The sequence below is a fragment of the Vicugna pacos genome, unplaced genomic scaffold (assembly GCF_048564905.1).
Source record: "Vicugna pacos unplaced genomic scaffold, VicPac4 scaffold_76, whole genome shotgun sequence".
NCBI lineage: Eukaryota > Metazoa > Chordata > Mammalia > Artiodactyla > Camelidae > Vicugna > Vicugna pacos.
This window is the reverse complement of record NW_027328757.1, coordinates 678,059-693,324: the sequence shown is the minus strand read 5'-3', so window position 1 is coordinate 693,324 and position 15,266 is coordinate 678,059. Positions and strand designations below refer to the sequence as shown.

The window sequence follows — 15,266 nt, the reverse complement described above, 5'->3', positions numbered from 1 at the left end:
ATTAGACATTAAAACTGATCAGCTTTAAAACTATTTTAAAACTTAAAATCACAATGATAAACCCATTGCATGGCCAAAATATCATATATTTATGAAAAATTACTATTTTCCAGAACAAAAAAATTAGCAAGCTAACTGGCAAATCTCTTTAATATCTGGCTGAATAAAAAAGCAGCTGGATTCTTCTTGTATCTGCTTTTGCAGTCAATCTGCTATAATATGTTGTTCTGGTTAAAGTAAAGAAGAAAATCTAGCCTCACAAAGATATGTAGTTAGAGAAGGGGGTTGTTTAATAGCTTTTCGACAGAATTCTAAGAATGACCCTCCAAATTACTCTAACTTGGTATAAGTTTTCTTCACTTTAAGAGTGGGTACTTAAGATGTTGATCACTGCCATGATTATGTTAGTTATTTGGCAAAGAGAGATTCTCCAGGTGGGACTAATCTAATTATGTGAGTCCTTTCAAAGCAGAGTGCTTTATCTGGCTAGTGGCAGAAAAGGAAGTCAGAGAGATTGGAAGCTTAAGAGGGATTTGATTTGCCCTTGATGGTTTGAACGTGGAAGTGTCCCATGAGGAGAAATGGGCAGCCTCTAGGAGCAGAGAGCAGCCTTTGGATGACAGCCAGAGAGGCAACGGGACTTCAGGACCTCAGACTTACAGCCCGAAGGAACTAGTTTTCCCTAATGTTCTGACTGAGCTTGAAAGAAGGTTTTTCATCCCAGAACCTTCAGATAGCATCAACTTGACTTCAGCCTTGTGAGATCCTAAGCAGAGAACTCAGGTGAACCCCGCTGGACTTCTGAGCTACAGAACTGTGAAATAAGATACAGGTGTTACGTTAAGTTGTTACGTTTGTGGTAATTTTTTATGGCAGAAAACAAATACACTGTGGGTATTCTTCTTTGATACTGCATCAAAACTTCACAAGAGGTCATTTCTTAATGTTTATTTGCAGTGTTGAATCTGAAACCATATCAATGAACCTTTTGTACTCTGTTACATTAAAATCCATTGGCCTAACGCCCTTTGAATGGATCTATTATCCACGTATGATTTTGTAACATCATGTGTTAGTCATTTGGAAAATATTGGCCCGCCCAGTTATACAGATCTTCCAATTGTTGACTCATTTCATGATTATAAAATATAAAAGCCCACATTCATTAATATCACTACTAATCTTATCAGACATGTCTTTAGGGTATGGAGAAACTCTTGAGCTTACAGTGGCAGTTACAAGTTTTCCAAAATTCTGTTTCTCACTTGAAAACTTAAAGTTTATCAGTGACAACAAATACTATCAGTTGTTTTCCTTGAGATGACAGGACAGTTTATTCATTTTCAACAAAATGCTGGGCAAATACCCAAGTCTGAATATCCATAGTTTTTCTGTCAGGTGTTCTTCCAACTTAAAAAAAAAAAGTGTTCCATGAAAAACTGGTTAGTTTAGCTTGCAATTCAATCACACAAGTGCTTTTCCTCATGACAAACATCATAATTCAGCATGTAGTAGGACGGCTTTCTATATCCTTCCTATTTTGTCACACAAACTATTTAAAACATGTACTCAAAGGGTTAAAATTTAATAAGAATAAATAATCTTTACTGTTTCATTAAGACATTTTTAAGCGAAACTGACATTTCTTCTGCCGAGAATACACTGATGATGAAGAATAACAGGAACATAGTTTGATGTCACTGCCTTGACCCCTGCTAAGGTGGTAGCACTTTTACGTTGGTTTTGCTCCATCTGTGCAAAGGTCAGCCCAGTGGAAACAGCAAATCATGTCTCAGTATTATCATAAAAGCAGCTTTGATTTAACCCCCCTAACTGAGTCTTAGGCTCCCCCAAGGGTCTTTGGATCACACTTTTAGGGCTGCTGCTCTGGACCGAGACTGGAAGGAGAGGGAAAGATGGCAAGTGGAGATGAAACTTGAAACACGCTGAGAAATGTTCTGTCAATAGAGGAGGCAGCTGGGAAGACAGAGAAGAGAATTTCTCTACTGGAGATAATTTCTAGATTCCTTCCCCAACAAGGACCTCTGCTGTGCACTTTCTCACTCCTGACCTGCTTTGCTCCTGAGCTGTCCCAGCTAAGTCAACAGCTACCCTCTAAGGCTCCCCATCCTGGGATCTTGGCTACTCCACTTTGCAAGGCCAAAATACTAATGGAGAAACCGCTCCTGGCCCATGCGCCTGTCATAATTATTTGTCACCCTAGCCTAGAGCCCCAAGGCTCTGCTAGACTGAATCCTTTCGTCCTTTCAGACCAACGACCCTGTGTCAAATGGCATTCCATTCTCATGGCATGAGTGGCCACTGGGTGCCCAGTCCTGTGCCAGGTGCTGATGGGAGGGAGTAGAGATGACAAAGCCACAATCCCTCCCCCCATCGCCTCAATAGAGCGCCTTGCTTCACATCTGGAAAGACAGCTCAGATGATAAGGCTATGGAAGCAGGCAGATATCAGCATGTCTTGGAGGCTTCCTGGAGTAAGTGTGGGTTTAAGGAGGACCTAGAAAAGAGAGATAGAAACTAAGCCACGTGGGAGAGAGAAGGCATTCTAGACCTAGGCAGGGAGGTAGTGACAATCACGTGCAGGGCCAGTGTAGTAACCAGACTGCTGCAAGTGAGAGAATGGAGAGCTGGGCAGAGTCAGAAGTGAGGCTGAAAACAGAGAGAAAACTGTGAATGTCCGACTTATTCCGTCAGTCATGGGTTTCCGAGGCAGACATGTGAGCAGAATGGAGGCTGTGTTTTAACTGAATCTGAATCTGGCCAAGTGTGCAGAAAACACCTGAAAGTGTGTGGGACAAAGAGAATGAATGCCAATTTACCTACAGTATTTCATTCTATCCTCACTCCAGCCCTGTGAGATGGGTACTACTGTTTTCATGTCCAGGAAACTGAGGCCTGGAGAGATGTGTTAACTTACCCAAGGTCACCTGGATGATAAACTACAGAGAAGGGATTCCAACCCAGGCCTGCTTCCAAAGCCTACGCTTTGAGTAACCACTGTGATGGAGTGGTTAATTATCATAATTATCATAATGTAACAGCCAACATATATTGAGTCTTAAATACACATCAGGCTGCACAGTCTATACACGCTTTCATTCATTCTTCACGACAACCCTGTGAGGTAGGCACCGTTATTACCTCATTCACAGATGGGGAAACTGAGAGATGAGGGGTCAAGTCATTTGGCCCAGGCCAGACAGCTTAGTGCTCGAGCTGGGACACACACCCAAGTCCACCCAACTCTAAAGCCCAGACTTTTCCACTTTAAGGTCTACTGCGGAAATACAGATATAAGATGATAAGGACCTGCGCTGGAGTGGTAGCCCACCCGCTCTATAGCACTGGCTAGTGAGGGCTGAGTCAGGAGCTGGCATGCACGAAGCACTGACAGCATTTCCAGCTGCCCCCATTTGGGGGTCCAGAGGGGTTGCCATTGGCAGATCAGGCCCAGGCCCAGAGCCCTGGTGATGGCTCTGGTGGAGACTCGCTCAGGTTGCAGCACCATTACCTACTTCCACTGGCCCCTTCTGCCATCTGCCTCACTCCATAGCAGTGCACAGGCCTCAAAGCCTGACACCGGGGGCAGCTGTCAAATGGACCACACCTTCCACACAGCCACATTCTAAAATCTCAGAGAGCACTGAAGCAAAACAGACTTGAATTCCAATCTCAGATCCATTATCACTAGCTATTTGGTAAGTCACTTAGTCTCTCTGTGTCTCAGGTTCCTGATTTTTTTTTAATTGAAGTATAGCTGATTTACAGTGTTATGTTAGATTCAGGTGCACAGCAAAGTGATTCAGTTATACATGTACATACATACGTTCTTTTTCAGATTCTTTTCCATTATCCTGCTTGTCTTGAAATGTGAGGAATGAGAGTACCTGCCTCGTAGGATTTCCGGAAGGAGTAAATGAAATAATAAGGCAATAAAATGCTTAGCACAGCACCTGGCATATCATAAGCACTCAATAAATGTTGCCTGTTTTGTTGCGGTGGTGGTTATTAGTTTGTCAGGATCGGCTTCCTAAGAGAATACCTGCCGCTAGTTCCCAGTGTGTGTTGTTTACTTACGCAGGATCAGCAGGACGCCAAGACTATAAACAGATAAGAGAAGAGAATGCACTACTGAGAATTCTGGCATCACTGCTCCTTCCCCAGGCCTCTGGCCAGGATGGGAAAGAAGGCCGGCTGGCGGAAGAGGGGCTGGGGAGGCTGGCCGGAGGAGCCAGGGATGGGGCTGGATGGAGCAAATGGAGGAGGGAAGGAGCCCAGCTGGGAGTGACCTGCCCAGGCACCCTCCCTCCCACCCTTCCTGCTCCCCCAGAGTTCTGTTTTTCTAGGCCCCTGCCATCCAAATGAGGAGCAAATGGGGAGCTGCGAGGGCCTCTGCCCAGAGAGCCCGGCACCACATGAGCCACCACCCAGGCTCAAATGGCAGCCAAGAGGCAGAAAGTGCAGGCGGAGAGCTGACCCGACAACAAACTGTTCTCTGGAGGGGACCCCCTGTCCCAGGCATCCAAGGGGCTAGGTCCAAGACTTGGCACATTTGGGACATTTGGACTTGAGGGCAGAGGTCCCCGGCACCATTTGCTATTTTTGCTTTGGGGACAGGCTTGGGTGGGAAGAGAATCTCCCCCGTCCCTTCTCTCTCACAGCACACCCTGCCTTGCCTTCAGCCTCCACTTGGCCCCCATGCTGGTTTTGAGGCTTCCTGCTCCAACCCCAGGGACCCTGACTCCAGAGGCAAAGGCGAGAGGGAGAGAGGAAGATGTCTCTTGCCGAGGTGAGGGCAGAGCCTGTTCAGGGACTTTCAGCCTGGCATTCCAGGTCCTCCTCCTGTTTCCTGCTGGCCTAGACCCTCCCCATCCCCTGTACGGAGTGGGGGGCTTCTCTGCACCAGCCCCCAGTGGTGGTTCAGAGCCCAGAGACTCCCCAAGTTCAAATCCATGCCTTGTCACTTTCAACTCTGTGACCTCAGGCAAGTTCTTTAATCTCACCTATAAATGAGGCTTGAAATCGTGTCTTCCTCATGGGGTTGTTTGTGAGACTTAATCCATGCAAAATGCTTAAAACAGTGCCCAGTACATAAATGTTTAACAAATGTTCTATCCCCTTACTCTCTACTTTTGTGCCAAGATTCCATTTCCCCTTCTCTCTGCCTACTTAAGCCCAGCCCCGCTAGACTGCCCCCTCTTCCACGAGGTCTCCCAGGGATTACCTGTTCTCCTGGCCTCTGTTACGCTCCCTTGTGAGGTTAGGCCCATTTGGAGAGCAAGAACTCTAACATGAACGGCACTAAGTAAATGAGTCACAGAATAACATCTAGTCCCTGTGGTGTGGTCAAATTTTGTGACTGGGACCCACAATAAGACATGTATTTTACAACATGACCCAGGACATGCATCTGTGTATCTTTAAATTTAGATCTAGATATATGATTAAAACAAAAGTTTCACAGAACAATAATACACCCTTACCCCCATGCGATTCATTCCTCTATTTGCTATTCATTCATTTTGTTCAATGCTGGCTGCAACTCACTAAATTGATTTTAAGCCCTGCCACTGGTTGTGACCCACAGTGTTCTCCATGATAAGCCCTCTATGGGGTGGGATTACGACATTCAAAAGCCCTGAACTGTGAAAAGATTCCAGGTGAAAAGCATGGCCTGTTCATAGAGGGGAGGTCTCTACAGGGGAGCTGCTAAGGAGGGTGCGTGGAGGGCACTGGAGGCAGAAGACTGGAGAGGCAGGCTGGGCTTGGGCAGCAAAGGGCTTCAACTGCCACACAAAGGAGATTAGACATCTCCCATAGGCAACTGGGAATCACTGAAAGTGTTTAAATACAGGAGGGGCATACTCAGCCCTGTGGGGGTTTTGGGGTTTTTTGTTTGTTTGTTTTGTTTCTCTCAGTGCTGTGTTTTAGAAACATCACTTGGATGGCTGTGAGAAGGATGGACAGTTACAGCCAAGTCAAGGATGGGGGAACCTATCTGGAAGCTGTTTCAGGCATCCAGGTGAGCGAGGACGGATGAAGCCAAAATGGAAGAAACAACCTGGAGAGGAGGGAGCACAGAGGAGGCAAATGTGAGCGGTGGTGACTACTACAGTCAGCAGGGCTTGCTGGAGGAGGCTTCTCACTTGCGTAGCTGGGCCAGTGTGACGCTTGTTCCCGAGGCAGGTATGAGTTCGAGACGCCTGTCAGGAACGTTTCAGGCTGGAAATATAATTCTCAGTCTTTCATTCATTCAATCAACATGAATGGGACTGACATGGAGAAATTAACATTTTATCTTGCCAAGTAGGGACATTAAAGAAACGCTCCACCACTGCGAGCATTTCAAAAAATAAAAAAAGAGAAAGAGACTATTTCGACACCAAAAAAAAAAAAAAACAGAAGGGCATCATGTCATAATAAAGGACACTTTTTTATAATGGAAGATATTTGGGGGGGTGGTATAGCTCAGCGGTAGAGTACACGCTTAGCATGCACAAACTCCTGGGTTCAAGCCCTAGGACCACCATTAATACATATATACATATATATAAACTTCAGTTTTGGTGCTTTTCCCATTTGGTGGTGACCCATTGAAAACATTACTGTGTATCAGCCTGACTTGTGGACTGTAATTGAGAACAAGCAATTTGAGGAGTGGGCAGAGGAAGGGAGATCAGCAAAAGATACCCAGAAGAATGGTTCCAAAAGTAGGAGGAAAGCCAGGAGAGAGTGACCAAGAGAGGAAGGAGACTTTTAGAAATAAGGACTTGCCCAACAGTGCCTTTGGCTACGCAGCGTTCAAAGAGGTCATGGAACTTGGCAATTAGGAGGTCACTGGTGACCTTTGGTAGCGCCCTTTCATGAGAAGGACGGGGATGCGGCCAAACTGCACTAAGCTGAGGCACGAACGGGCAGTTGGGAAAACTCTACACTCTACTTTCAACAAATCTCCAGGTGAAGGAAAGATAGGAGAGAGGGAAGGAGGGAGGGGAGGGGAGAGAAAGAGATTGAGAGCGAGACAGAGAGCTAGCAAGTTCGGGGAGCAAAAGAACATGTCTCGGGAAGTAGGGGCCCTGTTCTGGGGGATGACAGAGAAGGCATTTTATAATCCGAAGGGAAAGAGAGGGTAGAAAGAAGCTGAAGTTTCCTGACGAGAAGGACCATAATGTCTGGAGGAAGGGCCCAGAGGAGGAAGGTGGATGAGGCCAAGGCCAGGTGAACAGATTAGCCTTTAACGAGAGGGGCACCTTGTCCCCTAAGAAGGGAGGGCTGGAGGGGAAGGAAGTTGGAGAGGCAGGCCAGTTTGGGGGGGTGGGGCAGGGCACTGAGGTAATTCACGCTTGAAAGCCTCTGTTTTCTCAGGGAAGTGAGAGGAGAGGTTGTTCTGTGTGCAAGCGGGGAGAGGGCTAGAGGGAGGGGCAGGTACATGGGAGGAGCTGAAGGAAGTTTGGAACGTGGCCCAGGGAAGTGTGGAGGCTGGGGCTGGGGAGTCTACAAGGGAACGTGCACAAGGGTGGCAGAGGGGTACCAGGCACAACTGAGGCTGATGGAATCTGTCTTCCCCTGTGCAGGTCTTGCCTCCCTCCCTGGGCTGTGAGCACCTTGAGGCAGTGTCTGCTCCTCTTTCTAGTCCATTCTCTCGCCTGGCAATGTCCCGCAGGGTCTGGCCGTTGGAGGCACCAAGCCCTCTCACAGTGCTCTGCCAAAGCAACGACTGACAGAACCCAGAAGCACTACAGGGCTGTTAGGGAAAACAGAGGTAGGACCATAATTGCCCTGACAGGAAGCTCTTCATTTTGGTTGTTCCAGACCTTTCTTGTCGCCTTGCTGGCCACCTCACTCCTGTTCTGTGCTGAGTGCAAAGGAAGACAGCCAGGCGCCCACTTGGGCCCAGCAATCCTTGTAGGCCTGAAATCCTGGGAGTGGCCAACAAGAGGGGCCAGTGGCTTCATATCCCACAAGCTGAATGAGGTTGGGGCAATTCTCAGGAGGAAGCAAGACAGAGCAATTATGCAGAGAAAACAAAGATCCATGATGATAGGCCTGAAGGCTATCTGGGCTCCGGGAGAGGAAGCTGGGAGCTGACATGAGGGGACCCCCGAGGCCTGTGGCTCCGGACAGCCCCAGTTGTGAAAGATTGTGGCTGGAAGAACACAAGTTCAGCGTTGGCTGGGCATGAGCCCCAGGCTCAGGACGAGTATCTCCCTCTTCTGCCTTTCTTTCCTCCCTCCTGCCTATTTTCAGAGTCCATGGCCGCCTAGAGGTCAAAAAGATCCCCGGGTGTGACTACAGGGCTGCTTTGTTCTCCTTTGCATGCCACCTCCTTCCAGATCAGTCTCACCCCTCATCGGAGCCAGAGACACAGTGCAAAAAAAATTCTCAGTTCCCGAAGGTAAATTTAGCAAGAACCCTCAGAGAGTTGTAGAAACTCAGGTTCCCCAGTAGTCCTCCTCACCAACCACCGCCCCCACCAAGATTTTCCTCTCCAGGATCAAGGATCCAGGATCCGGCCTGCACTTACACAACTCAGGGACAGAGAGGCTCAGCCCAGTCAGAGGGGGCTCACTTCACAGCATATAATAAACCTCTGTGTATTGAGGGCCGGTACAGTGCCAGGCCTTTGGGTTAGGGGGTGGCTGGGCTGTTGCAAAGTTTTCCTTTGACTGAGGCAAAATGTATCTCCCTGTAGCTTCTACCCCTGGGCCTCAGCCCTACCCTTTGGAGTCACACAGAACAAGTGCAATCTCACTGCAGTCTCATCCTCAGATATTTGAAAATGGCTGTCATTTCCACAAGAGTTTTGTCTCCTCTGTGGATAAGCATTTCTTTCTTTTTCTTTTTATGGGTCTTAACTTTTTACCACCAGGGCTTGTGGAACTTTGTAGAAAAATTCAGAAAAGCCTAAAGAAGGAAGTTAAAAATCTCCCACAATCTTACTGCCAGAACCGATCACTGTAACATTTTCCTTTCTTCTAACAGTCAAGTCTGTTTTTTCTGCATACTGTATATTCTACACCTTTTTTTCCTGACCAAAATAGGATCAACCTCCAAGTTATATTGCACAGGCTTCTTTTTCTTTTTTTTTTTTCACGCTTCAATATATTACCTTTTCCCCTAGTCTTCTACCAAGCCAATTTTAATATGAAATTGTAGAACCGTTCAATGATTTATTTAGCCAGCGTTCCGAAGTGAGACATTTGGGTTGTTTCCAATTTTCCTTTCCTACAAAGAACTCAGAGGAGGTGGAATTTGAAGTGGGGTGCAGGTAGGCGGTAGGTGAATAGACAAAAGAAGTCCTTGAATCCAGTTATTCACACTGTTCTAGCATCTGATCTTTTAACCTTTCTCCGTTGATAATCATGCTTCCTGGAACATGATCGTGAATGCCTGCTTAGGATTCGGCAGCAAGGACTTACCCTAATTAATAACTGGTTTCCTATCATTGGGCATTGAGGTGGTTTCTAATTTTTGACAATTACACACTCGGCTGTGATGAATATCCAATAAGCTAAATAAATCTGTGCTGGTACTCAACACAGAGGTCAAGAGGCATATTTTCAGGACCTCTAAAGCATAAGGAACTTGCCAGTAGTTGTAACTGGAAGCCTTTTGGCAAAGGCCCCGAAGACTGGCTGAGGCCGAGGACTGTGCCTCAGCCGCTGAGCTCGTCCACGGTCAGTGCGCATCGGCCCAGCCCCGTCACAGTGTGCAGGCTGACTGTGTCCCTTGGGACCACTGGGCTCGCATCCTCCTCTCACACGTGAGGGAACCGAGGCCCTGGGGCCAGAGATGGTCCTGCGGTGGCTTCGCAGCTGGGCCAGGCTCTGCCTCCCCCCCCCCCGGCACCCTGGATTCCAGACTGGAAACTGAGCTCTGAGATCTGGCATCGGACCCGGAAACCCTGGAAATGCTGCCTGGGTTCCTTTACCAGACCCTTTCCTGCTGAGGCTGGAGAGGAGATTCAGGCCCTTCTGCAAATGATCTGACCAGTAAAGGGGAGGGTGTGGAAAGAAGACCTGAGGTTCACCCCACAGGCAACTGGACATGCCCCACCCAGAACCTCCTTTTTCCCCCCTCTAATGCGGGTGGTATCCTCATGGCAGTCACCTTGTATCAGGTCCACCTGGCAAATCTCTTTGAGGTTGGAGCTGAAATAACCTGCGAATCCCTCACTCGCCTTAGCCGAGTCAGCTGTCCCTTCTCGCTGGGACCGGCTTTTGCTAAGGGCCAGTCTACTCAGCCCTCTGTGCCTGATAACTTGATGCGGTTTCCAGCCAGCTTCCCTCCTTCCCCCTGTCTGGTGCTGCCACTGCCTTGGGGAATTCGCACAAATGGTGTGTGATTTGCCCCTTCTGTGTTTTCCTTTCTGACTTGGAGGTAAAGAAAACCCCTCACCCCCCACTGACTCTCTGTTTATTCAACTGGGAGAGATTTCACACCCAGGAACACAGCTCTCTCCCCTGAGCCCTTTTCCTAAATCTCCATCCCCCAACCCCCTGCCCCAGGTATCCCATTCCTGCTCTTCCCTGAATAATTTATTAGTCCAGGCAGGCCTTAAAAAGGGTCTCCCAGGAAAGGCCAAAAGAGTGCGGGCTGTTCTGAGAAGTAGGAGCCCCCACATTCTGCTTGGCCGTGACATGCACACACTAAGGATGGACCCCACTGCTCCCGCGGCCGCTGCCACCCCAGCCCTGACCCTGGCCGCGGCTCCAGCCCCAGTGCAGGACCCCCTGGCACTCCTTGGTCTGGGAAGCCCATCGCCCCTTCTCTCCTCTGGGCAAGAAGTAGATGGGAGTGAAAGGTAAGTGGAACTTGGCCTTTGGCAACTTGAACTCAGGCTTAGTGGGGTTCCTGGGGGGGCAAAGGGAAATGAGATGTCCGGGGCACCCCTGTTCTCTGTGAAGGGAAAAGGCAAAGGCCTTGTAGCCCTCAGGGTGTCCCCTCCACACCTCGGGCTGGGATATCTCAAACGACTTTTCACCTCGCTAATCCCTCTGGCTAGCAGGAGGGGACTTGGGGACAGTGGTCTCCACCAAAGTTGATTTGTGGGCCAAGTTGTCCAGTCCCCAGTGGGGCTGAGCGAAGATTGCCACAAAACCTGGGTTGAACGTGACCTAGACTGCAGAGCAGGGAAGGAGTGCCAAAGTCCCAGGAGGCCTGTGACTGGGAGACTGTCTTTCCTGACCACACCATAAGATTTTCATTTGCTTTTTTTCCTACCTCTGGAAGTCCAGTGGGGAAGCAGTGAACCTAGGAATATTTCTGGCCCCTCTCCCCAGCCCAGGAAGAGGGTAGAACTGTGAGCTCTACTTCTTGGAGAGATATTTTCCACCTGACCCTCCTTCGTGTAACAGTCAACAAACATTTAGTGAAACACCCACTGTGTACCAGGCATTAAGCTAGGTGTTGGGGATTTAGATATGATGGAACATCAATCTGCCCTTAAGAAGCTCTAAGACAAGTAAACAGACAATCACCAAAGAGTGTGATAACACTGTTGAAGTGGAGAGGGGGGAGAGGCATCTGTCCTGACCTGGCCTCAGGGTCCTTAGGAAAGAAAGGCTTCCTGGGGGAGGTGGAATCTGAGCCAAGTTTTTTGCTGGCCTCCTTTGTTATCTCAGGGAGCCCGCGTTCCAGTCTCTTCTTTCTCCACCAACTGATCTCTCCTCTCTGTCCTAGAGGAGCTTGTCTTTGGAGGCCCTGGCTGTCCTCTACAAACGACCTCCCAAGGCAGGTGAGGAAATCGGTGGGTTTGGTGAGGTTGAGCCCTTGTTCGATGTGTTTGCGCGAGCACACAGCTGAGTGCGTTCACGCTGACCGGGCCCCTTCCCAGAGAGCCCCTGACTTCCATCCGGGTCTGCCCACCCAAGAAAGCCCCATTCCCAGCCTCACCCACGTGTGATTCCCACAACAGCTCTAGGAGTAAGGCAGAGCTGAGGTTTCTGGGGCAACTGGGAAGATGAAGAGACTGAGGCTCAGAGTGGGGGAGGTTATGCAGGCACCCAGCCCCAGGGCTCTTTCTCCACCCCCACCCACCCCTGCATATTTGCTGCTCCAGTAGAACTCTGTCCCCTGGATGGTCTCCAAACAGGTGTTAGAACAGGGACAGGAGAGCAAACAACCCCCCGGACTCTGTCTACTTGTTTCTCAACCAGAACCAGGACAGACCACCTTGTTGAGGAGGCGGGAGCTGGACCCCAGAGATGTCTAAGGTCTCTTCCACATCATCTTACTTACAGTTTCCTGGCCCCTGATATGGGAGAGGCAGTGATCTGGCCATGTACTTTGGGCCACATGCTAGCTTTTGCTTTGGACAGGCCACTGGTGGGGCAACAGGTGCCAAGGTCACCAAGGCTGACTCCGAGTTCCATCACCCTGTCAGGTAAGCTTCTGGCACCAAGCTCAGAATTTGACGTAGCTCCATTAGCTCTTTAATTTCTCACAACAGCCATGTGAAGCAGGAGGAGGGAGGCACTGCTATGATCACTATTTCATAGACCAGGAAACTAAAGCTCAAAGAAATTAAGGGACTTGGCCAAGGTTGCCTCCCCGGAGTCATTGGCAATGACCCTAAGAATGAGCCCCTATGGGAGGGATCAGTGAAGAAAACCTTAGTCAGAGATGGAGGACACACAGGGCTAGAGAATTCTTGGCTGGAGGCTTTCTGAGGTAGTGGGGCAGGATATGTGTCAGGATAGATAAGTGCAGGGGATGGGGCTCTCCACAGCTCTAGGCCCACCAGACATCACTTTCCTGCCTGGAGCCATTCTATAGCAATCCCAAAGGTTCTGTTACAAAGCTCTCTTTCTTCCTTTCCCTCTCCCCTTGTTACTGCAGGTAGATGGAGTTTAGGGGCTGGCTTCCTTCTTGGCCCTATGGACCCTTCTGCACATATGAGCCCTGTCTAAGTTAGGGGCCATGTTTCTTTTCCGTCCACAGGCTCTTCTGGCCTAAATCCCGCTCCTTTGACTACCTGTACAGTGATGGGGAGATTTTACTGCAGAACTTCCCTGTCCAGGCGACCATCAACCTCTATGAGGACTCAGACAGTGAAAAAGAGGAAGAAGAGGAGGAAGAGGAGGACAAAGAAGATGAGGCAGATGAAAAGGGGCCTGAAGGGGGTGTGAAGGTACCAGGGTCAGCTCCACAGATGGCCGCGGCTCCTCCTCCTTTCCTGCCCCAGACCTGTCCCATCTGAGCCGGTGAGAGTCTGACTGGGGTTCAGCATGCCTAGCAAGGCTCCAGGGCATCAATTAGCCAGGAATCTCCAGGCACGGGTCTCTGGATTGAAAGTTGGGTCCCCAGGTCACAAGCTCACCTGGGCTATACCCAACTGGCCTGTGAGCCCGGGGCCTCCAGCATCTCATTGGGTTGCTGTTATGTTGACAGTGAGAGGGTCCCAGGAACTCTAGGGGAAGGAAGACTTGCTTTATGAAGCCCCCAGGAAGCAGATCAAGACAGGGCATGTGCATGAGGAGGGGAACTGTCACTCCTCAGGGCTCTTTGACTCCCCAGTCTTGCAGGTGGTCACCCAGTCCTGTCTCCCAGTGGAATGCCTGACTTCTGGCTTCACCTCCAGGGATACAATACCAACACCTGACCCAGGCACAGCTGGGGTGCCTTTCTGATGGACCTGGCAGGAAGGGAAGGGGCCATCTAGAGAATCGGCTTGCTTTGGGGACCTCCCCCTTCTTGCCTGTTATCTACTGGGGTCTGTGTGTTGGCATGAGATGAATCAGGAGAAAAATAAACTAGATGATGTTTACCTTTTTCCTGGAACTGTACTGATTTCTTAACTGAACTCTGCCCATGTTGTGAACCCACAGGCAGAGGGTCAGAGACCAGCTCAAGGCCAATTTACTGCTCTGAGGTCGGTTCACAGATCTTTCTCCATGGGACTGTACAACTGGAGGCCCAATGGAGGGCCAGGCTCTCTTGGTCAAGGTGTGAAATCAGGCTTGATTAAAAACTGAAAGACAGCTTGGAAAGGGAACAAAAAGGCCCCCAGAGGGCAGCTTAAAAGTTGGAAGCAGGGCTGGGAGTGGGGGAAGGTGAGAGGTGCAGCATCAGTCGAGCCTTGGAGATGAGTGTGTGTATGTGGGGAGGGAGCTTGGGAGGCTACCATTCCTGTCAAGTTTATCTTGTCAGTTCCCTTTGTCTCTGCTGCAGCTCAGGCCCTCAGCTACCCCTGTCCCAATCACTCTCCACCTCATCTTCTTGCCTCCATCCGGCATATTCCCTTTCAATTCCTCCTCCACACTGGCCACCAGATCACACCATGTTGTGCCCCTGCTCAAAGCCCTGCTGTGGTTCTTCATTGCCTCATCAACAGTTGGACTTTTTTTTTGTTTTAATCACAGGTCCGCTTGAGAAGCTATAGCTTCTCTACTCATCCATTCACAAACCAAGTGCTCAACTTGATATGCAAGGCCTGGTTCCAATTGCCTGGTTCTCACCTGTCTCTTCAGATTCATCTCTCAACAGCTGAAGCCAATGTTGTGTGTCCTTGAATGTTTCACGCTTTCTAATGTTTCTGTGGCTTTAATCCTCTGTCCAGAATGCTTTTCCACTTTTGTATGTCTGATAAACTCCCAGGCATCCAATAGGATTAGCTCAGCCACCTCTCCTGTGAGAAGACTCACCAGACCCACAAGCCCAGGCTGGGCGCCCCAATACATTCAGTACCTCCTCGACCATAGCACCTGTTGGTCTTCCTGGACAGCCAGATGGGGCTGTGTTTGATATCTCCGTGTGGCTTCTTTGCACAGCACCCTGCCTGGCACAAGGGAGGGGCTCAGGAATTGCTGAAGGAAAAAGATTAGCAGGTCTTCCAAAAGCAGTTCTTGGTAGAACCACCTCTGTCCCCTCACTTCCTGTCTTCCCACATCCTTGCTGAGCTACAGACAGGAGGGGGTAACATGATCTGATTCAGGAGTAAAATGCTGGCCATCTTTCTCTCCTCTCTCAATATAAGATAGTTCTGAGCCCTGGCTGGGACTTCCTTGAATGGAACACAGCCTTGAGCAGACCGCCAAAATCACCCACTGGTGCCATCTATTGGTCAAAATTTAACTTTTTTCCTTAATTAAGGCTGCCAGGCAGTTGACCTTTGGTCACTTTAATTCCTGTCATCCATTCTGTTTCTGCTTGTAGGTAAAGTGGAATTTACCAGGTGCTAGCTGTATGACCTTGGGCAAGTTACTTATCCACTCTGAGCCTCAGTCTCCTCTCTGTAAATCGGAG

At 49.2% G+C, this 15,266-nt stretch overlaps 1 protein-coding gene across 1 annotated transcript; it reads left to right on the top strand.

Moving 5' to 3' along the window:
* The first annotated feature begins 10,675 nt into the window (after positions 1 to 10,675).
* Positions 10,676 to 13,221, top strand: RIPPLY1 (ripply transcriptional repressor 1). The gene is made up of 4 exons (XM_031675451.2): positions 10,676 to 10,824; positions 11,703 to 11,778; positions 12,341 to 12,405; positions 12,963 to 13,221. Exons 1-4 carry the CDS (start codon positions 10,676 to 10,678, stop codon positions 13,219 to 13,221), a joined length of 549 nt encoding a protein of 182 aa, XP_031531311.2.
* The last annotated feature ends 2,045 nt before the right edge of the window (positions 13,222 to 15,266 follow it).